We start from the raw sequence: 14,145 nt of genomic DNA, 5'->3' as shown, positions 1-14,145 counted from the left end.
TTAAGATAAACAGCTGCTAGAATTTGAAACGAACATGGAATGTTTTGATTTTTAATAACATCTTTAGCATAAAACCATTACCCTTCTTGTTTTATACTCTCCATTTTTTTATTATTATAAACATCGACTTTCATATTTCTAAAAAATAATCTTGTATATTTAGTGTTTAAATTTTCATCTTTTTCAAAACAACGCGTCATAAAATAATCAATAGTTTGGCTCCAAAAGCTCCAAAAAATTGCACATCTTCTTTTTGTCTAAAGCATTCAGTTAAAACCAAAACTTCCGTCATGTATTATTGCCATATTTTAGAATCAAAAACAAATTCTCCTACGACAGGTGGTATTTGAAAAAAATCACCTCAAGCAATAACTTGTATACCGCCAAATAATTTATCATAACATTGTTTCATTTCACAAGCAATTAAATGTAATAAATCAAATGTTTGAGCGTTAATCATTGAAATTTCATCAACAATTAAAACATCAGTTTCCAACCACGTTTTATTAATGTCTGGATGCATGTGGCGTTTATAATAATCTAAACTTTTAACACCATTTTCTATACCAGCAAAAGCATGTATAGTGACACCATTTAACAAATGAGCTGCTTTTCCTGTACTTGCAGTAATATGTATTGTTTTATAAATTTGCACACTTTGAGCAATTTCTTTGACAATATAACTTTTTCCACAACCAGCACCACCAGTAATAAAAAAATTGATTCCTTCATCGAGCCATTGAAGTGCTTTTTTGTTTTTGCAAAGATAACATTTTTTATTATTTTTGCTGAAAAAAAAAATAACAAAACATTTTTTTATTTTGAATAAAAGTACATGTAAGTATAATTGATAAAATAGATCAAAAAAATAAGTTTAAAATCCAAATTCATTTGTAATTTAAACAAAAGTCACTATCGTTCTCATTCAACAAAAATTTCACAGATGATATTTCATCGTCATTTAAAGTTTCGTTTTCTAAATGATATTTTTGATTATTTTCCACAACCAAAGAATTCATATTTATTATTTTCACCAACATTTTTTTATTTTGATTTATAGTATTCATCTAAAAAAAATTTCTTTTGAATATAAATACATAATAGCATATTTTAAATAATAAAAATAATGTTCTGGTCAACGAGTCTTTCCAGTTTATATGAAAAATTGTTTTTGTTCCCATTAACAAGTAATAAAAATTTCACAGCTAATATTTCATCGTTGTTCAATACATTTTTTTGTTCGTTATGTTTATTTAATAAGTCCAATAATTTTTCATCATTTTCTGTTATTTTATTCATCTAAAAAAAATTACATGCAATATACTGAATCAAAACATTTTTCGCAATATATAAATGAACAACTTTGCCTCCAAACTTCAGAGTATCTATATTCATTGCAATCTTCACATTCGTTTAAACAACGTTTACAATTTTCAATTTCTAGACATTTTTCTTTTACATGATTTAATAAATCTTCTTTAGATGTATTTTAAAACAAAAAATAAAAACTTTCAAAATTCAAATTTAAATAAACATGATAATGTGTTTTAATATATTGAAAGACCATCAAAATCAATATAAAAGGCATTCTTTTAACTTTTTCATTGAAAAAACCATCCCAGTCGTATTTCAAATAAAACATTTTACATCGTCGACATAAAGTTTGTCTTGAAGTAAATGCATGCTGTCGAATTTCTTCCAAAGTGGCTGGGTGATTTTAATTAAATTTGTATATGCTTTTGATTAAAAAATCCAAATCATTTTCTGTTAGTTGCATTTTTTTATGTAATTTAAAAAAAAAAAAATTTTTAATATAAAAAATGTTTCGCTTAATCAATCCCATTTATTGAAATAAGAGTGATGCAATATAACAACATCTTTGATCGTTTTACATTTTAAACACATATAGTTCTTTTTACATGGGCATGATGACAAACTCAAAATTTCGCATTTAGCAGATTCAAAAATGTTTATTAACAAATCTTCTGGCAAACCGATTTTTTTTGCTGTCAACATTATATTATTTTCCATTTTTTTATGTAATCTAAAAAAAAATTACAATAAAGTAAAAAAATTATTATTCTACATATAAACCATTCACTAATTGAAAGTCTTTCTTTTTGGAACCATTATATTCAGAACGTAGAATCATAATCTTTTTCTTTTTACAATTGAAACAAATATTGTTTGCTAAACATAGACAAGATTCCAAACAAAGAATTTCATCTTTATAATATTTATAAGTCTTTTTCAACAATTCTTCTGTCAAACCCAATTTTTTTACAGCCAACATTATATCAGTTTCCATTTTTTTATGTAATTTAAAAAAAATTTATTTTAAAAAATATAAAATTTACAAAAAATTATTTTGTATTTTCCATTTTAAATTTGTTTACAAAATCATTGACATAAATATATTTTTTTAAATTTAAAAATATTTCTCGACAACTAGCACATGCTTCATTTTCATAATCTTCAATTTCTTGAAGAGTCTCACATGGAATAGAAGTACAAATGGCGCAGCCGTTTGTTGAAAGCATTTTTTTTTTAATTCACCACTTGTATCAGATTTTATTCAACATAATCTAAAAAATCATCAAAATCGAGATCTTCTTGACTACTTCTCTAATTATATCAAGTTCTTTCAAAGTTCTAACATATTCATCACTGTAACTTATAACAAATTCTTTGATTGCAGCATAATCAACAAAATCTTTCTTGACTACTTCTGTACTTGAATCAAATTTTTCCAAGGTTGACATTTTTTTATTACGTAATCTAAAAAAAACACACGTTTAAAAAATTCTACTAAAAAAATTATATCTAAAAATATTTCCTAATTCAACATAAATATAACCAGCATTTAAATTACAAAATACACAACTAGGGGAACAATCACATTGTGCTAATTTACAAAGAGCTTCATTAACAAAATCACGTTTTTTACAAATAACATGCAGAAATATTTTTGTAATCCATATTTTTTTTGCAGCTTTTTCACACATTTCAGAAGCCTCTTCACTTATACACCAACCTAAAAATGACAATTCAGCCAAACTTTCTAATAAATATTCTCTTTCATTTTTAAAAGTTTTTTCTTCCGAATATCTGTCAACTCGTAGTTTTTCCGGTTTGATTTGTCGCACTTGTTTTACAAAATCATCAAATTCTTCTGGAGACATTTCTTTACGATGAAAATCTTCCAAACAGCCCCATTTTGCTAAATCTCTACGAACTCTATTGTAAATATCATCTCCCAGTACATCAAAAGCCATGTTTACAATTTTATCATCAATGATCTGAAAGAATTCTTTAGGATCCAAATAAGTTAGTTTTGTAAAATCTTTATAAACATTATTGTAATTATCAATATTTTCAACAATACCAAAGCTTCCATCTTCATTTTTAACAATTTCACATTCATAAATCACATCCATTTTTTATTATGTAACCTAAAAAAATTACAAAAAAATTATTACAAAAAAAAATTTATAATAAAGTATAATTTTTAAATTTTTCAAGTACAGTTTCTTTAATACTCTCTTCATGAATATAACGATGAATGAAATCATATGTTCCTTTGCAAGATTCGCAAAGACTAAATCCAATACATTTTTCTTTCGGACAAGATTCTGCTTCTTCCAGTAACCTTCTTATTGTTTGACTTTGATCATGAGTAGCAGCTGTTTTAAATAAAAGTTGAGTGATTAGATTTTCAACATGGTTTTCAAAAGACATTTTTTATCATGTAATCTAAATACAATAAATGAAAATTATAAAAATTTTTTCTTTGGTACGTTCATTGCATAAACAATTTTAGCTTTTTGACAATGGGGACAAAGTTCTATATTCGAGATGTAGTTACAGCAGGTGACATAAAATTATTGGTGGCTCGTACTGTTATTTTTACCATATTTTTAATTAGTTTGCCTAAAAAAATACAAAGTTTAAAGTACGAAAATTAAAAAAAAATACAAAGTTTTTTTTAAAAAAGTTAAAAAAATTTTACTCATAAAGAATATTTATATATGTGGTGAATAAATAATTTCTAATTGTTTTTTTTAACAAAAATCTTTCTTCGTGTTTCGAAATATAATGAAAATCTTTCATGTCCACATTTGTTTTTATAAAGGAGAACATGACTTCATTCTTCTCGAAAATTCCTCTTTTTCTTTTGTTACAATAAACTTATCTTCTTCAATTGTAATATTGCAAATGACAATCATGAGATTTAACAATTCTATTAAAAAATTATGTAGATTTAGATGATTTTTATCGACTCGTTATTTTTATTTATAATTTCTGTTATTTTTTCAAACTCTCCCATATTAAATCTTATGTTCATCTTTGGTTAAAAATTCTTCAATGATAACAAAATGAAAATAAAAAACAGGTGATAACAATTCCAAATTTTGCCACAATTCGTGTTCAGAATGATTTAGTTTGCAATGTTTGTTAAATTATTGAATGCGATCTTCAGACCATTTTTCATTACTCATATTTTTATTATTTGTTCTAGAAAAAATTACAATTATTTAATCTAAAAAAAATTAAACAGATAAATGATTAAAATTACATTCTAAATCGTGATTACATTCAATATGTTTATAACTAGAAGCTAACAATTCTGAAAAGTTTTCTGCAAACGTTTTTAAACTAAATATATTTTTATAAATAAAACTATTCTTTTCCATTTCATTCATGCCGTCCATCACAATTTTTCTATAGAATCCATAACTAATTTTTCTTTATCACAACAAGCAAGCTGAATTTGAGAAAAAATATCCATATAGCATTCTAGTTTATTTATAGACATAACTTGAATTGCTTGCATAAAAGAACTCTTTATAGCATTAAAATCTTTAAGCAACTTACTAAATGAGTTTATTTGATAGTTTTTAACATAACCCAATATAGATGATAAACGAACATATTGTTCTTCACGTGTTGTAAAATAGTATCCCAAGCAAGTTTTGAAGGCCAACAATCCATTTTTATTAATTTTCTAAAAAAAATTTACTACAAATATAACAAAAACATTCAAAAAAATCTCTTAATTTTACATTTGATATACAAATTATTTTCAATTAAATAATCGTTAATGTCTGCTTTTTTTATAAAGTTGCAATATCCATATCCACATTCTCCATCTTTGGCTGGTCGTTGAAAAGACACATTGTTTTCAGTAATAAAACTTTTTTTCATTTGTTTGCCATTAGGTCCACATAGTTTAAATGTAACGACGTGATTTATAAAAGGCCATTTTAATATAGCATCATAAGGTGTAGATCGCATCATTATATATAATCCAATTTCTTCTTCCTCGTGAGTTGATCTTAATCACATTTCATATTGATATTTATTTTTATTAAAAGTTGATAATTTTTAAAATAAAAAGGCACACTATAATAAGCATTGCTTTCATTTTTTAATTGCTTTTTAAAATTTTCAAAAATCCATAATTTAGAACCATGACCATTATTATTGTGCATTTCTTCTAAAATGGATAGCCGATAATCTAAATTCTTTATTTTCTCATTATATAATCCATTGAATAAAATACTCGGATTGTCAGTGTAAATGGTAAATGATGGTCTGTCAGCCATAATTTTTACTAATCTAAAAAAAATAAAAAAAAATATTACAAAAAAATTTTATTTTCCAGTGGAACCAAAACCACCCTTTCTTTCCACGTCTTTAATCATTGACATTTTCACTTCACGACAAAAACATCCATTGATTTTTTTTACAGTTTTTATAGCTTTAAACATTTTCACAAATCCCATCTGAGCAACAGCATCTCCACGTTTAATAATATAATTTTCTTCGGAAAGATTCATCAATAGGACTTTAATTTCGTCTCCATAATCTGCGTCTATTATTCCTGGAGCATTCAACACCACAACACCATATTTAGAAGCCATACCTGATTTTGAATATGCATGTCATGGTAAATTAGAATCTATTTCATCGATATACACTCCAGTATTTACTAAAACACGTTGTTGTGGTTGAAGTATATAATCCTTTGTGCTTCTTAGATCAAAACAAGCACTCTCTTTTGTTTCATAAAAAGACCATTCTTGACTATCTCTTATTTTAATCATCTAAAAAAAATTTAAATACATACATTGTGTTTTTGTTCTAAAGAATAAACTACATGTTCTCTTTTTTCCTTATGAAAAACAATGCAATTTTTACAAAAACTTAATTTACAAAAAAAACAATTAAAACAAAACAAAAATATTTTTTCACAAAGTTCACAATGACCAAACCAATAATAAGAAACTTCAAATTGTTCTAAATTGTTTTTGTTTAATGGTCTATTAAAAAGTTCATTAATATAAGGTAAAAAAGGTACACCAGTATTAAACTCGGTATCTATCCACATATTTAAAAATAAATCTTCTATTTTTTACTAATTTTCTTTCGTAATCTTCTACAACTAAAGACTTTTCTAATTGAAAACTATCATCAAAATGTTTGTATTTTATTTTTACAATTTCCAGTCTTGTTCTTTCATAATAACTATTTTCTTCCTTTTCCATTGTTTTGCAATCTAAACGCATTTTTATATCTTACTGTCTTGACCAGAAGATGTTGACGATTTAAACAAGTTTTTTTTCCCCCTTTTTATATAAAATGGTAGTCATAACAACATTATCTCTATCATTAAAATAGAATTAAAGTATCAAAGTGCAAAATTTAAAGTACATCACACCACATTTTGAACTTTAGACTCTTCATAAGGAATTAACATTTTTTTTAAAAAACTTGTTTAGTACTTGTTTTTTTTAATTTCTCTTTTCAACTCAAACAGTATAAAAGGAGTTCATTTTCATTTAAAAATTTATTCACAACACAACTAAACAAAAAATGGCAGAATTTTAAACTGTTTATTGCAACGATAACACCTATATCAAATTTGCAGATTTAGCAGCTGCTACTTTGTGGCTTATTGAATTTAAAGAAGAAAAAAATGTAAAAGATAAACAATATTCCACTGTTCCTCTCAAACCACTGGCACAATTTAACTACGTTAAAAAAGAATTGATTTACAAACCAAAAAATGAGGGTTGTGAAATATTACTACCATGGAAGTACAGAGATATGTGCGATCTCAACAAAACAAATTATTTATTCAGATCCGAACTGAAATTAACAAAAGACGACAACAAATTTAAAATATCTAAAGGCGAAGTTACTAATAATGTGGTTTTTAAATTTAATCATAACAAAATGACCAAAAAAGTATTGGAAAGTTTGATGGATAGTATGCAAACAGCTCAAAACAAAGCCTACATGACAGTGGCTTACCCTAAAACTCACATATTAAAATCAGTCGAGTTTAACAGTTTTGGTATACGAATAGCAAAAGAAGGGGATGAGATTCATGTTACAGAGTACGAAAGATTGTTGGCTGTAGAACCGTCTTTCCACAACACGATGAATAAAAATGGTGTTCCTAGAAATTATAATCAAAATTTGAAAAAAGCTTGTGCCGAGTTTGCTGAATGCGAAGCTAAAAAAACCAAAATCGAACGAGAAGTACCAGAAGTATCAGATGAAGACAAAGAATAATTTTTTTGTAATTTTTTAAAATTAAATTAAAAAAACCTGTTTTAATAATAAAAAAACTTGTTTTTTCTTATCTCTATTTCCTATATAAAGGGTAAAAAAATAAATTCTAGTTCATTTTTGAAAGAGAAAATGACTAGCAAACAACTCGACGAAAGTCTCATCAAAGCTGTTCAACTTTTTTATCCAGATAATGAATTACATCCTATGTTGTTTGAATTTCACCATTTAAATAACACGTATGAAGAATGGCAAGAAATTATATTTACTTATTTAGTACTTCCAAGTTCAACTTGGAGTTGAACTTGGATAAAGAAAAATACAAGGATTTGTATTATATATTTATAGCTAAAGACTATGAAAACTGTCTTCATTTGTTTAAAAAACCTTCTCGTCGTTGTATGAATTTTGCAGAACAATCGCCTTCATGGAAAACGACCATGTTTGAAGTATGTCGCATGATAAACGATGATTTTTTAAATATAACTAAAACAACAGTAGAAAAACAACGCGACGAATTAAAAATAAAACTAGAAGAGTTTATTAAAGTATATAAACTTTATTACAAATCAAAAAACATGGAAAAGAAATGCACTTCATGGAAAAGCAAACTTAAACAGTCTTTAAAATATTATTTTTTGTTTCCTTATCTATCTAACAAATGGGAGTATGATAACTTGAAGAAAAATTGTAAAATATTAAAAAACGTTTATCCAGCTTGCATAGAGCAACCGCCTTGCTTTTTGTTCAACGATAAAGTTTTTCATAATGCCTATTACACCATTTATACACCTGCTCCTATTTATGATTATTTTATGGAAAAAAAAGTACATCAAGAAGGAGATAAAGTTTACATTTATAAAGCCTTTGAACGTTGCAATTTTCACGAAAAAAGTTTAATAGAAATGTTCCCTACAGCTCAATGGTTTTTTTTCTTTAAAAGAAACTTTAACATCTCAATGGTATTATACAGAAAAGAGGACGATGTTTATAATTACAATACTAACGAAATAGTATTGAAACAACCTATACACAAAAACACTAATTATACCAAATATTATGTGACTGCGAAAGAAGGATTATAAACAAGACAATTTTTTATATAATTTTATTTTTTTCCATATCAAAAAGCTGATATACAAGTTTGTTTATTTTAAATATATTATCAAAACATTCGCAAGTGTCTTTTTTTAATACGTATACGCAACGAATATTGTCTTTTATAAAACGAATAAAACTTTCGTATTCAACAACGTTAAATTCTGTATATTCTTGTGAGTTTCTAGCTTTAATAAAACCATTCACAAAATCTTCTAAATAATATGTAAACATAAATGTTTCATATTTTGGACAATGTTCGTGGGTATGTTTTTTCGTAAAGCTATGTTGATAATGTTCTAAACATAAACTTTCAAAGTTAAAATAACTAGGTAGTTTACAAAATTTTAAAAATAATAATCTATTTAAATTGAACGTATATATTTTTTGCTCTTTTATTGTAGACAACACATCTTTCTCCATGTTGCCACCTTTATAAAACACGAGATTATATTCGAATTTTGAAAATATAGATTTTAAGTAATTTACAACAGAACAACAAAATATGATTTCCCTGGTATATTTGAAAGTGGGATAGTACTCTAGCCCATGAATATTCTTTAAACAGTATAAAAATACTTTTTTATCTTTTTCTTCCAAGTTTTCGAACTTTTCACACGGTATAACTTGAACGTGATAAAATTTTTTATCACAGATTGATCTTAAACACAATTCTCTAACACAATTTTTTCCCCAGCCATGTTGTTCACTGTTGCTTATAAACTCGAAATCTAACAACCACAACTAAAAAAAATGCTTTTTTATTAAAAAAAGAAGCGTATTCTTTTAATAAAATGAATAAAAAAATATAAAAAATCAATTTTTAAAAAATTTTTTTACATATTTTTTTATTAAAAAATGAATCGCGTTGATAGCATCATTAAAAAAATTCACAACAATTGCGCAGTGTGTGCGCTTGATGAAGTGTCTAAAAGATACAAACATTACGAACACAAGTCTGGAAATTCTTCACCTTCTTCTGATCGCGTAGAAGAAGAACATTTTACAGATAAAAAATCAATTGATTTTCTACAAAATGTACTCGATTCTAAAAGAATAACATTAAATTCTTACAGTATTGCAAGATGTTTTAAAAACAGTCAATTTAATAATTTACTCGAAAATCCTCAACTTTGTCCAATTCATCTCAACCATTTTGATGATTTGAAAGAGCAAACCGGTAAAACTATATAGCTGAACTCTATAAAGCCAAGTTTACACTTTTGCTACGAGACAGAGATATCAAACCTACAATGGATCTAACAGATGGTGATCAAACAGACGGTTTTGTGGATACATTTACTACAAAAGTAATACCTACCCTCTCTTCTTTGATAGAAAAACTAGATAGAGCTTTAAAAAAGAAATCAGTTAAAAGAAACATTGAAGGAATTATAAAGGAAGGAACCAGCGATAAAAAAACTTTATTTGTTAATATATTACACGCTATTGTAACACTATTTATTGCGAGTTTTTTTAATTTAGAAAAAGAAGAAGAAGAAAATGGCTACTGATGAATCTTTGTCTCGTTTTTTTAGAAACTCGGAATTTAAAAATTTTTTTATAGGAGTTTATGCTTTTGACGAGCTAAGTCAAACAAAAACTAATATTCATATTATTATTCAAATGAAAAAAATGTCTCCTTTTTCATTTACGACAATGAAACCACAAAAGAAGCAGGTCAACATTGGAGAGTGTTGATGAAAATAGACAAGGGTCATTTTTTTTGTTTTGATAGTTTAGGAGAAGTAAGTGTATTGCAACAAATTCCAAAACATTTAAGATTTAATAAATATTTATCAAAACGTATTTTTTTCATACAATAAATTTCCTTTTCAATGGAATGATAGCAGTTTATGTGGTGCATTTGCCGCTTACTTTGTAGCTCTAGTCTTTCGCAGTGAAAATGTATTATATACTGATCAAATTTATTTACCTTTGTTGTGCAGACTGTTAAACCATTATTTTTATGAAATAACAACTCTTCATGCGTCTGTACTAATTCAACTAAATCTTTTTTCATTTTTTCAATTTATTAAAAGAGAACTCTTTCCACACCTTGATGAGACTGCCAAACAACTGTTTGAAAAAGACATGCAATTGCATTTATATATGAGAAAACAGGAAAATCTGGAACGTGATCTATTGTCTATGAAAACAAAACAAATTCCTTTGCATTATGATATTTATGAAAAAATAAATATTGGCAGAAAATGCTATTAAAAGATTTTTAAAAGATGCGGGATTCTTAAGAACAAATTATGAAGCTACGTGGGATAAATTATCTGTATTGGATATTCAAGCTATTCCATCTGTGATGAACGAGAAAAATATTTATTACATGATCCAAAATGAAATGGATAGTATTTATGCAAACAATTACACTCGAATTACACTGACTAAAAAAGAAATAAAAAGGCAGATTGCTCTGAATTTCATACAAACTAACATGAAGAGATTGGCACACACACCACTTGAAGAAGTTGTAGATGAAAAATGTGTTACTTGTAATGGTTATGGCGAACTTTTTTTTCTAGTTTTAAAAGAAAAAAAAATAACGCATTGTTAAAAGATTGCAGTATACACCTACTAAACAATGAGTGTGGATTTATAACGCAATGACAAAAAGAAGCGCAAAAACACATCTTCACAAAACGTGTTGCTTGACTTGCAAGGGAAAAAAAATAATCACGATCAAACGTTATAAAAAGAAAAAAGAAGAAGAAAAACAAAACACTATTTTATTTGTATATATATATTCTTTAGATGATATAATATAATTATTTTACAACTGTTTTTTAATATACTTCAAAGACTTTATCCGGAGGCATATAAGGGTTGGCGGGTTTTGTAACAACAGGAAAGGAGTAGTTTTTGTTTTTTTGCCTTTCCACGCTTTTTTTATACCGTATAACAGCGAACCCACTTGCAATGCGTTGGTTACGTTTTTAGGGGTTATAAAATCAGCTAATCCTCTTCCTCGTTGGACTCTTCCTCGTTGGACTCTTTCTCGCTTACGTAACTTAGATCTTCCTTGCTTAGATCTATAATGTCTCTTCTGCTTTTTTCGTTGATAAGCCATTCTTCTTGAGAATTGATAACATACAGTAAAAAAATTTTTCAAAGGAATTTCAAAAGAATGTTCTTTTCCATCTTTATATATAAACACAATATTGAGTTTATCATTGAAACGAGTTACTTTAATAATTTGTCCCTGTTTTAAACGAAGTGACAATAAAAAATCTCCCTTTGCTTTACTATTCGCTTTAAATAGCGAAATCTAAAATCAGATAGTTGTGGAAACGGATAACAAATCTTTGCATAAATTTCAAAACTCATTTTTTATGTCTGCTTCTTCGAGTAGCCAAATGTTAAATGACTCTTTACTAACATCAACAAAGTCTTCCAAAATATACCATTTCAAATTCGTGGTTGATTTTATCATAAATAAAATCAATATGAGCGTTTTCGTTAGAGCGAGTTACTTTAATTTCAGCTAGTCCATCCAAACAAAATACTAATTTGAAATTGCTTTGGACTTGTTTTAAACTATCATTTGCTTCAAACTTGGAAGCTTCTACATTCATAATAGATTTATAAAATTCGTTTAAACAAGTTTTAAACTCCATTTTTTTTATTTCAAATGAATTTTCTTTATTTCAAATGAATTTTTTTTATTTCAAATGAATTTTTTTTATTTCAAATTAATTTTTTTTATTTAAAAAAAAAAAAAAAAAAAAAGCTAAATTTATAGTCTTTTTATTAAAAAACAACAGAAAAAAACCATTAAATATTTTTTTTTATCAATATATTTTCGGTATTTTATTACCGACATAAAACACACCGTCGTTTATATGAGATATACAATACAATTTATTTACAATGTCAAAATCCAAAACAAATCCGCCAAAAAACGTAGATGTTTTCGTGTGACCACTATCTTTGTTTCCACTTACAATTTCAGCAAAACCGTTTTCATATTCGTAAGTTAAAATATATTCTCCTCGCGAGCTTGTATCTGTTCTTAAATTTTTTAACTTATCGTTTTGTTTTTTCAAGTCTTTTATCAACCACAAAATTTCCTTAGAATTTTCTTCAACATGTTGTCGAAATTTTTGAACAAAACATTTTTAAATACACCACCAAGTACGGGTATATTTCCTAATAGGCTACCAAGGATACCTTTACCACGTTTTCTAAGTATACGTTTTCGCCCTTTACCAAATAAAGAATGATGAGATCTAGCATGAGGTCTCGATTTTCGATGAACAAAAATATATCTTTTAGCGCTCCTATGACCTCTATGCCTTCTATGTCTCATTTTTTTTAATAAATATTTCTTTGTTTATCGCGATCCACTTTTGTTAAAACAAAACGATATATCGGTTTTTCTACTCGATGCATTTCGCGATTTTGTTTATTATTTATATACTTGCTTTTTGTTTTTCGATAACACATCAGTGCTTTTCTACAATATTGACGCTTTATTTTTTTCAAATTTTTCTTAGCTCTTCTACGTCTTAGAGCTCTTAGTTCAGTATTATTAGGATCTGTTAACTCGTTTTCATCAAATGAGGTCCTGTCAAAAAGTTCAAAAAAAGCATCCCTATGAAAAGGCTATTTTCCATCTACTGTGTATTTGGGTAATTTAGACGAATTTTTGGGTCTTAAATTACTTTTATATGTAGGTCTTGAAAACAAATTCCGTTTTACAATCATACCGGTAAAATCAACATCATCTGCAGCCATTTTGACTTTTTTTGACTTTTTTGACTTTAACTTTTGACTTTAACTTTTTTTGTGACTTTAACTTTTTTATTGACTTGTATTTTTTTTTGACTTTAACTTTTTTTATATCTTTTTTTTTTACAAGATAAAAAACATGGTGTCACCCTGACACTACCTTACTTATTCTGTCTTTATTTTATCTTAGTAGGCCTACTTACTTGTGTTTTTCTTATAGTGTTTATTTTTTATACAGCCGTATTTACTTACTTACTTAACCTTACTTAGTCCTTACTTAACTTACTTAGTCCTGCCTGATTTCCTTATCCTGCTTACTCACACACTCGTGCGCTCACTCGTTCTCACACACTCAGACATTACTCGACGAGTATTTCTACCCACCGTGATTACATATAACTTCCTAGACATTACTCGACGAGTATTTCTACCCACCGTGATTACATATAACTTTCTAGACATTACTCGAAGAGTATTTCTACCCACCGTGATTACATATAACTGTCTAGACAACACTCGGCGAGTATTTCTACCCACCGTTTTAACATTGAACTTTCTAAACTTTCTAAACTTTTTAAACCTTCACCGAGAGTCGAACCCACAACGGGCTAATGGCATGGCGTTTGAAACATAGTGCGGCGAGCGAATGCACTATGCTACGTCGACATGTTGGTTCATAAAGTTTTGAATTTATTTAACATGTTGTTTTAACACTTATCATAGAGT

At 27.0% G+C, this 14,145-nt stretch overlaps 1 protein-coding gene across 1 annotated transcript; it reads right to left on the bottom strand.

Annotated features, from left to right (window-relative positions):
• Positions 1–361: 361 nt before the first annotated feature.
• LOC136081362 (ATP-dependent DNA helicase PIF1-like) lies at positions 362–2,762 on the bottom strand. The gene is made up of 4 exons (XM_065798673.1): positions 2,622–2,762; positions 1,204–1,299; positions 931–1,067; positions 362–788 (listed from the first exon to the last, which is right to left on the bottom strand). Exons 1-4 carry the CDS (start codon positions 2,760–2,762, stop codon positions 362–364), a joined length of 801 nt encoding a protein of 266 aa, XP_065654745.1.
• Between the last annotated feature and the right edge of the window lie 11,383 nt (positions 2,763–14,145).

This window comes from Hydra vulgaris, chromosome 06 (genome assembly GCF_038396675.1).
Source record: "Hydra vulgaris chromosome 06, alternate assembly HydraT2T_AEP".
NCBI lineage: Eukaryota > Metazoa > Cnidaria > Hydrozoa > Anthoathecata > Hydridae > Hydra > Hydra vulgaris.
The sequence above is the reverse complement of the archived record's forward strand: the minus strand, read 5'-3'. Positions and strand labels throughout refer to the sequence as shown.

Bases quoted from the DNA above. Each gene is read 5' to 3' on its own strand.
- LOC136081362 (XM_065798673.1), bottom strand. From the start codon at position 2,762: ATGTCAACCTTGGAAAAATTTGATTCAAGTACAGAAGTAGTCAAGAAA. The intron at 1,068-1,203 runs GTGAAATTTTTA...AATTTTTTTTAG, and splicing joins ACAACGATGAAATATTAGCT to ATGAATACTATAAATCAAAA. The intron at 789-930 runs GTTGAATGAGAA...TTTTTTTTTCAG, and splicing joins ATATCATCTGTGAAATTTTT to CAAAAATAATAAAAAATGTT.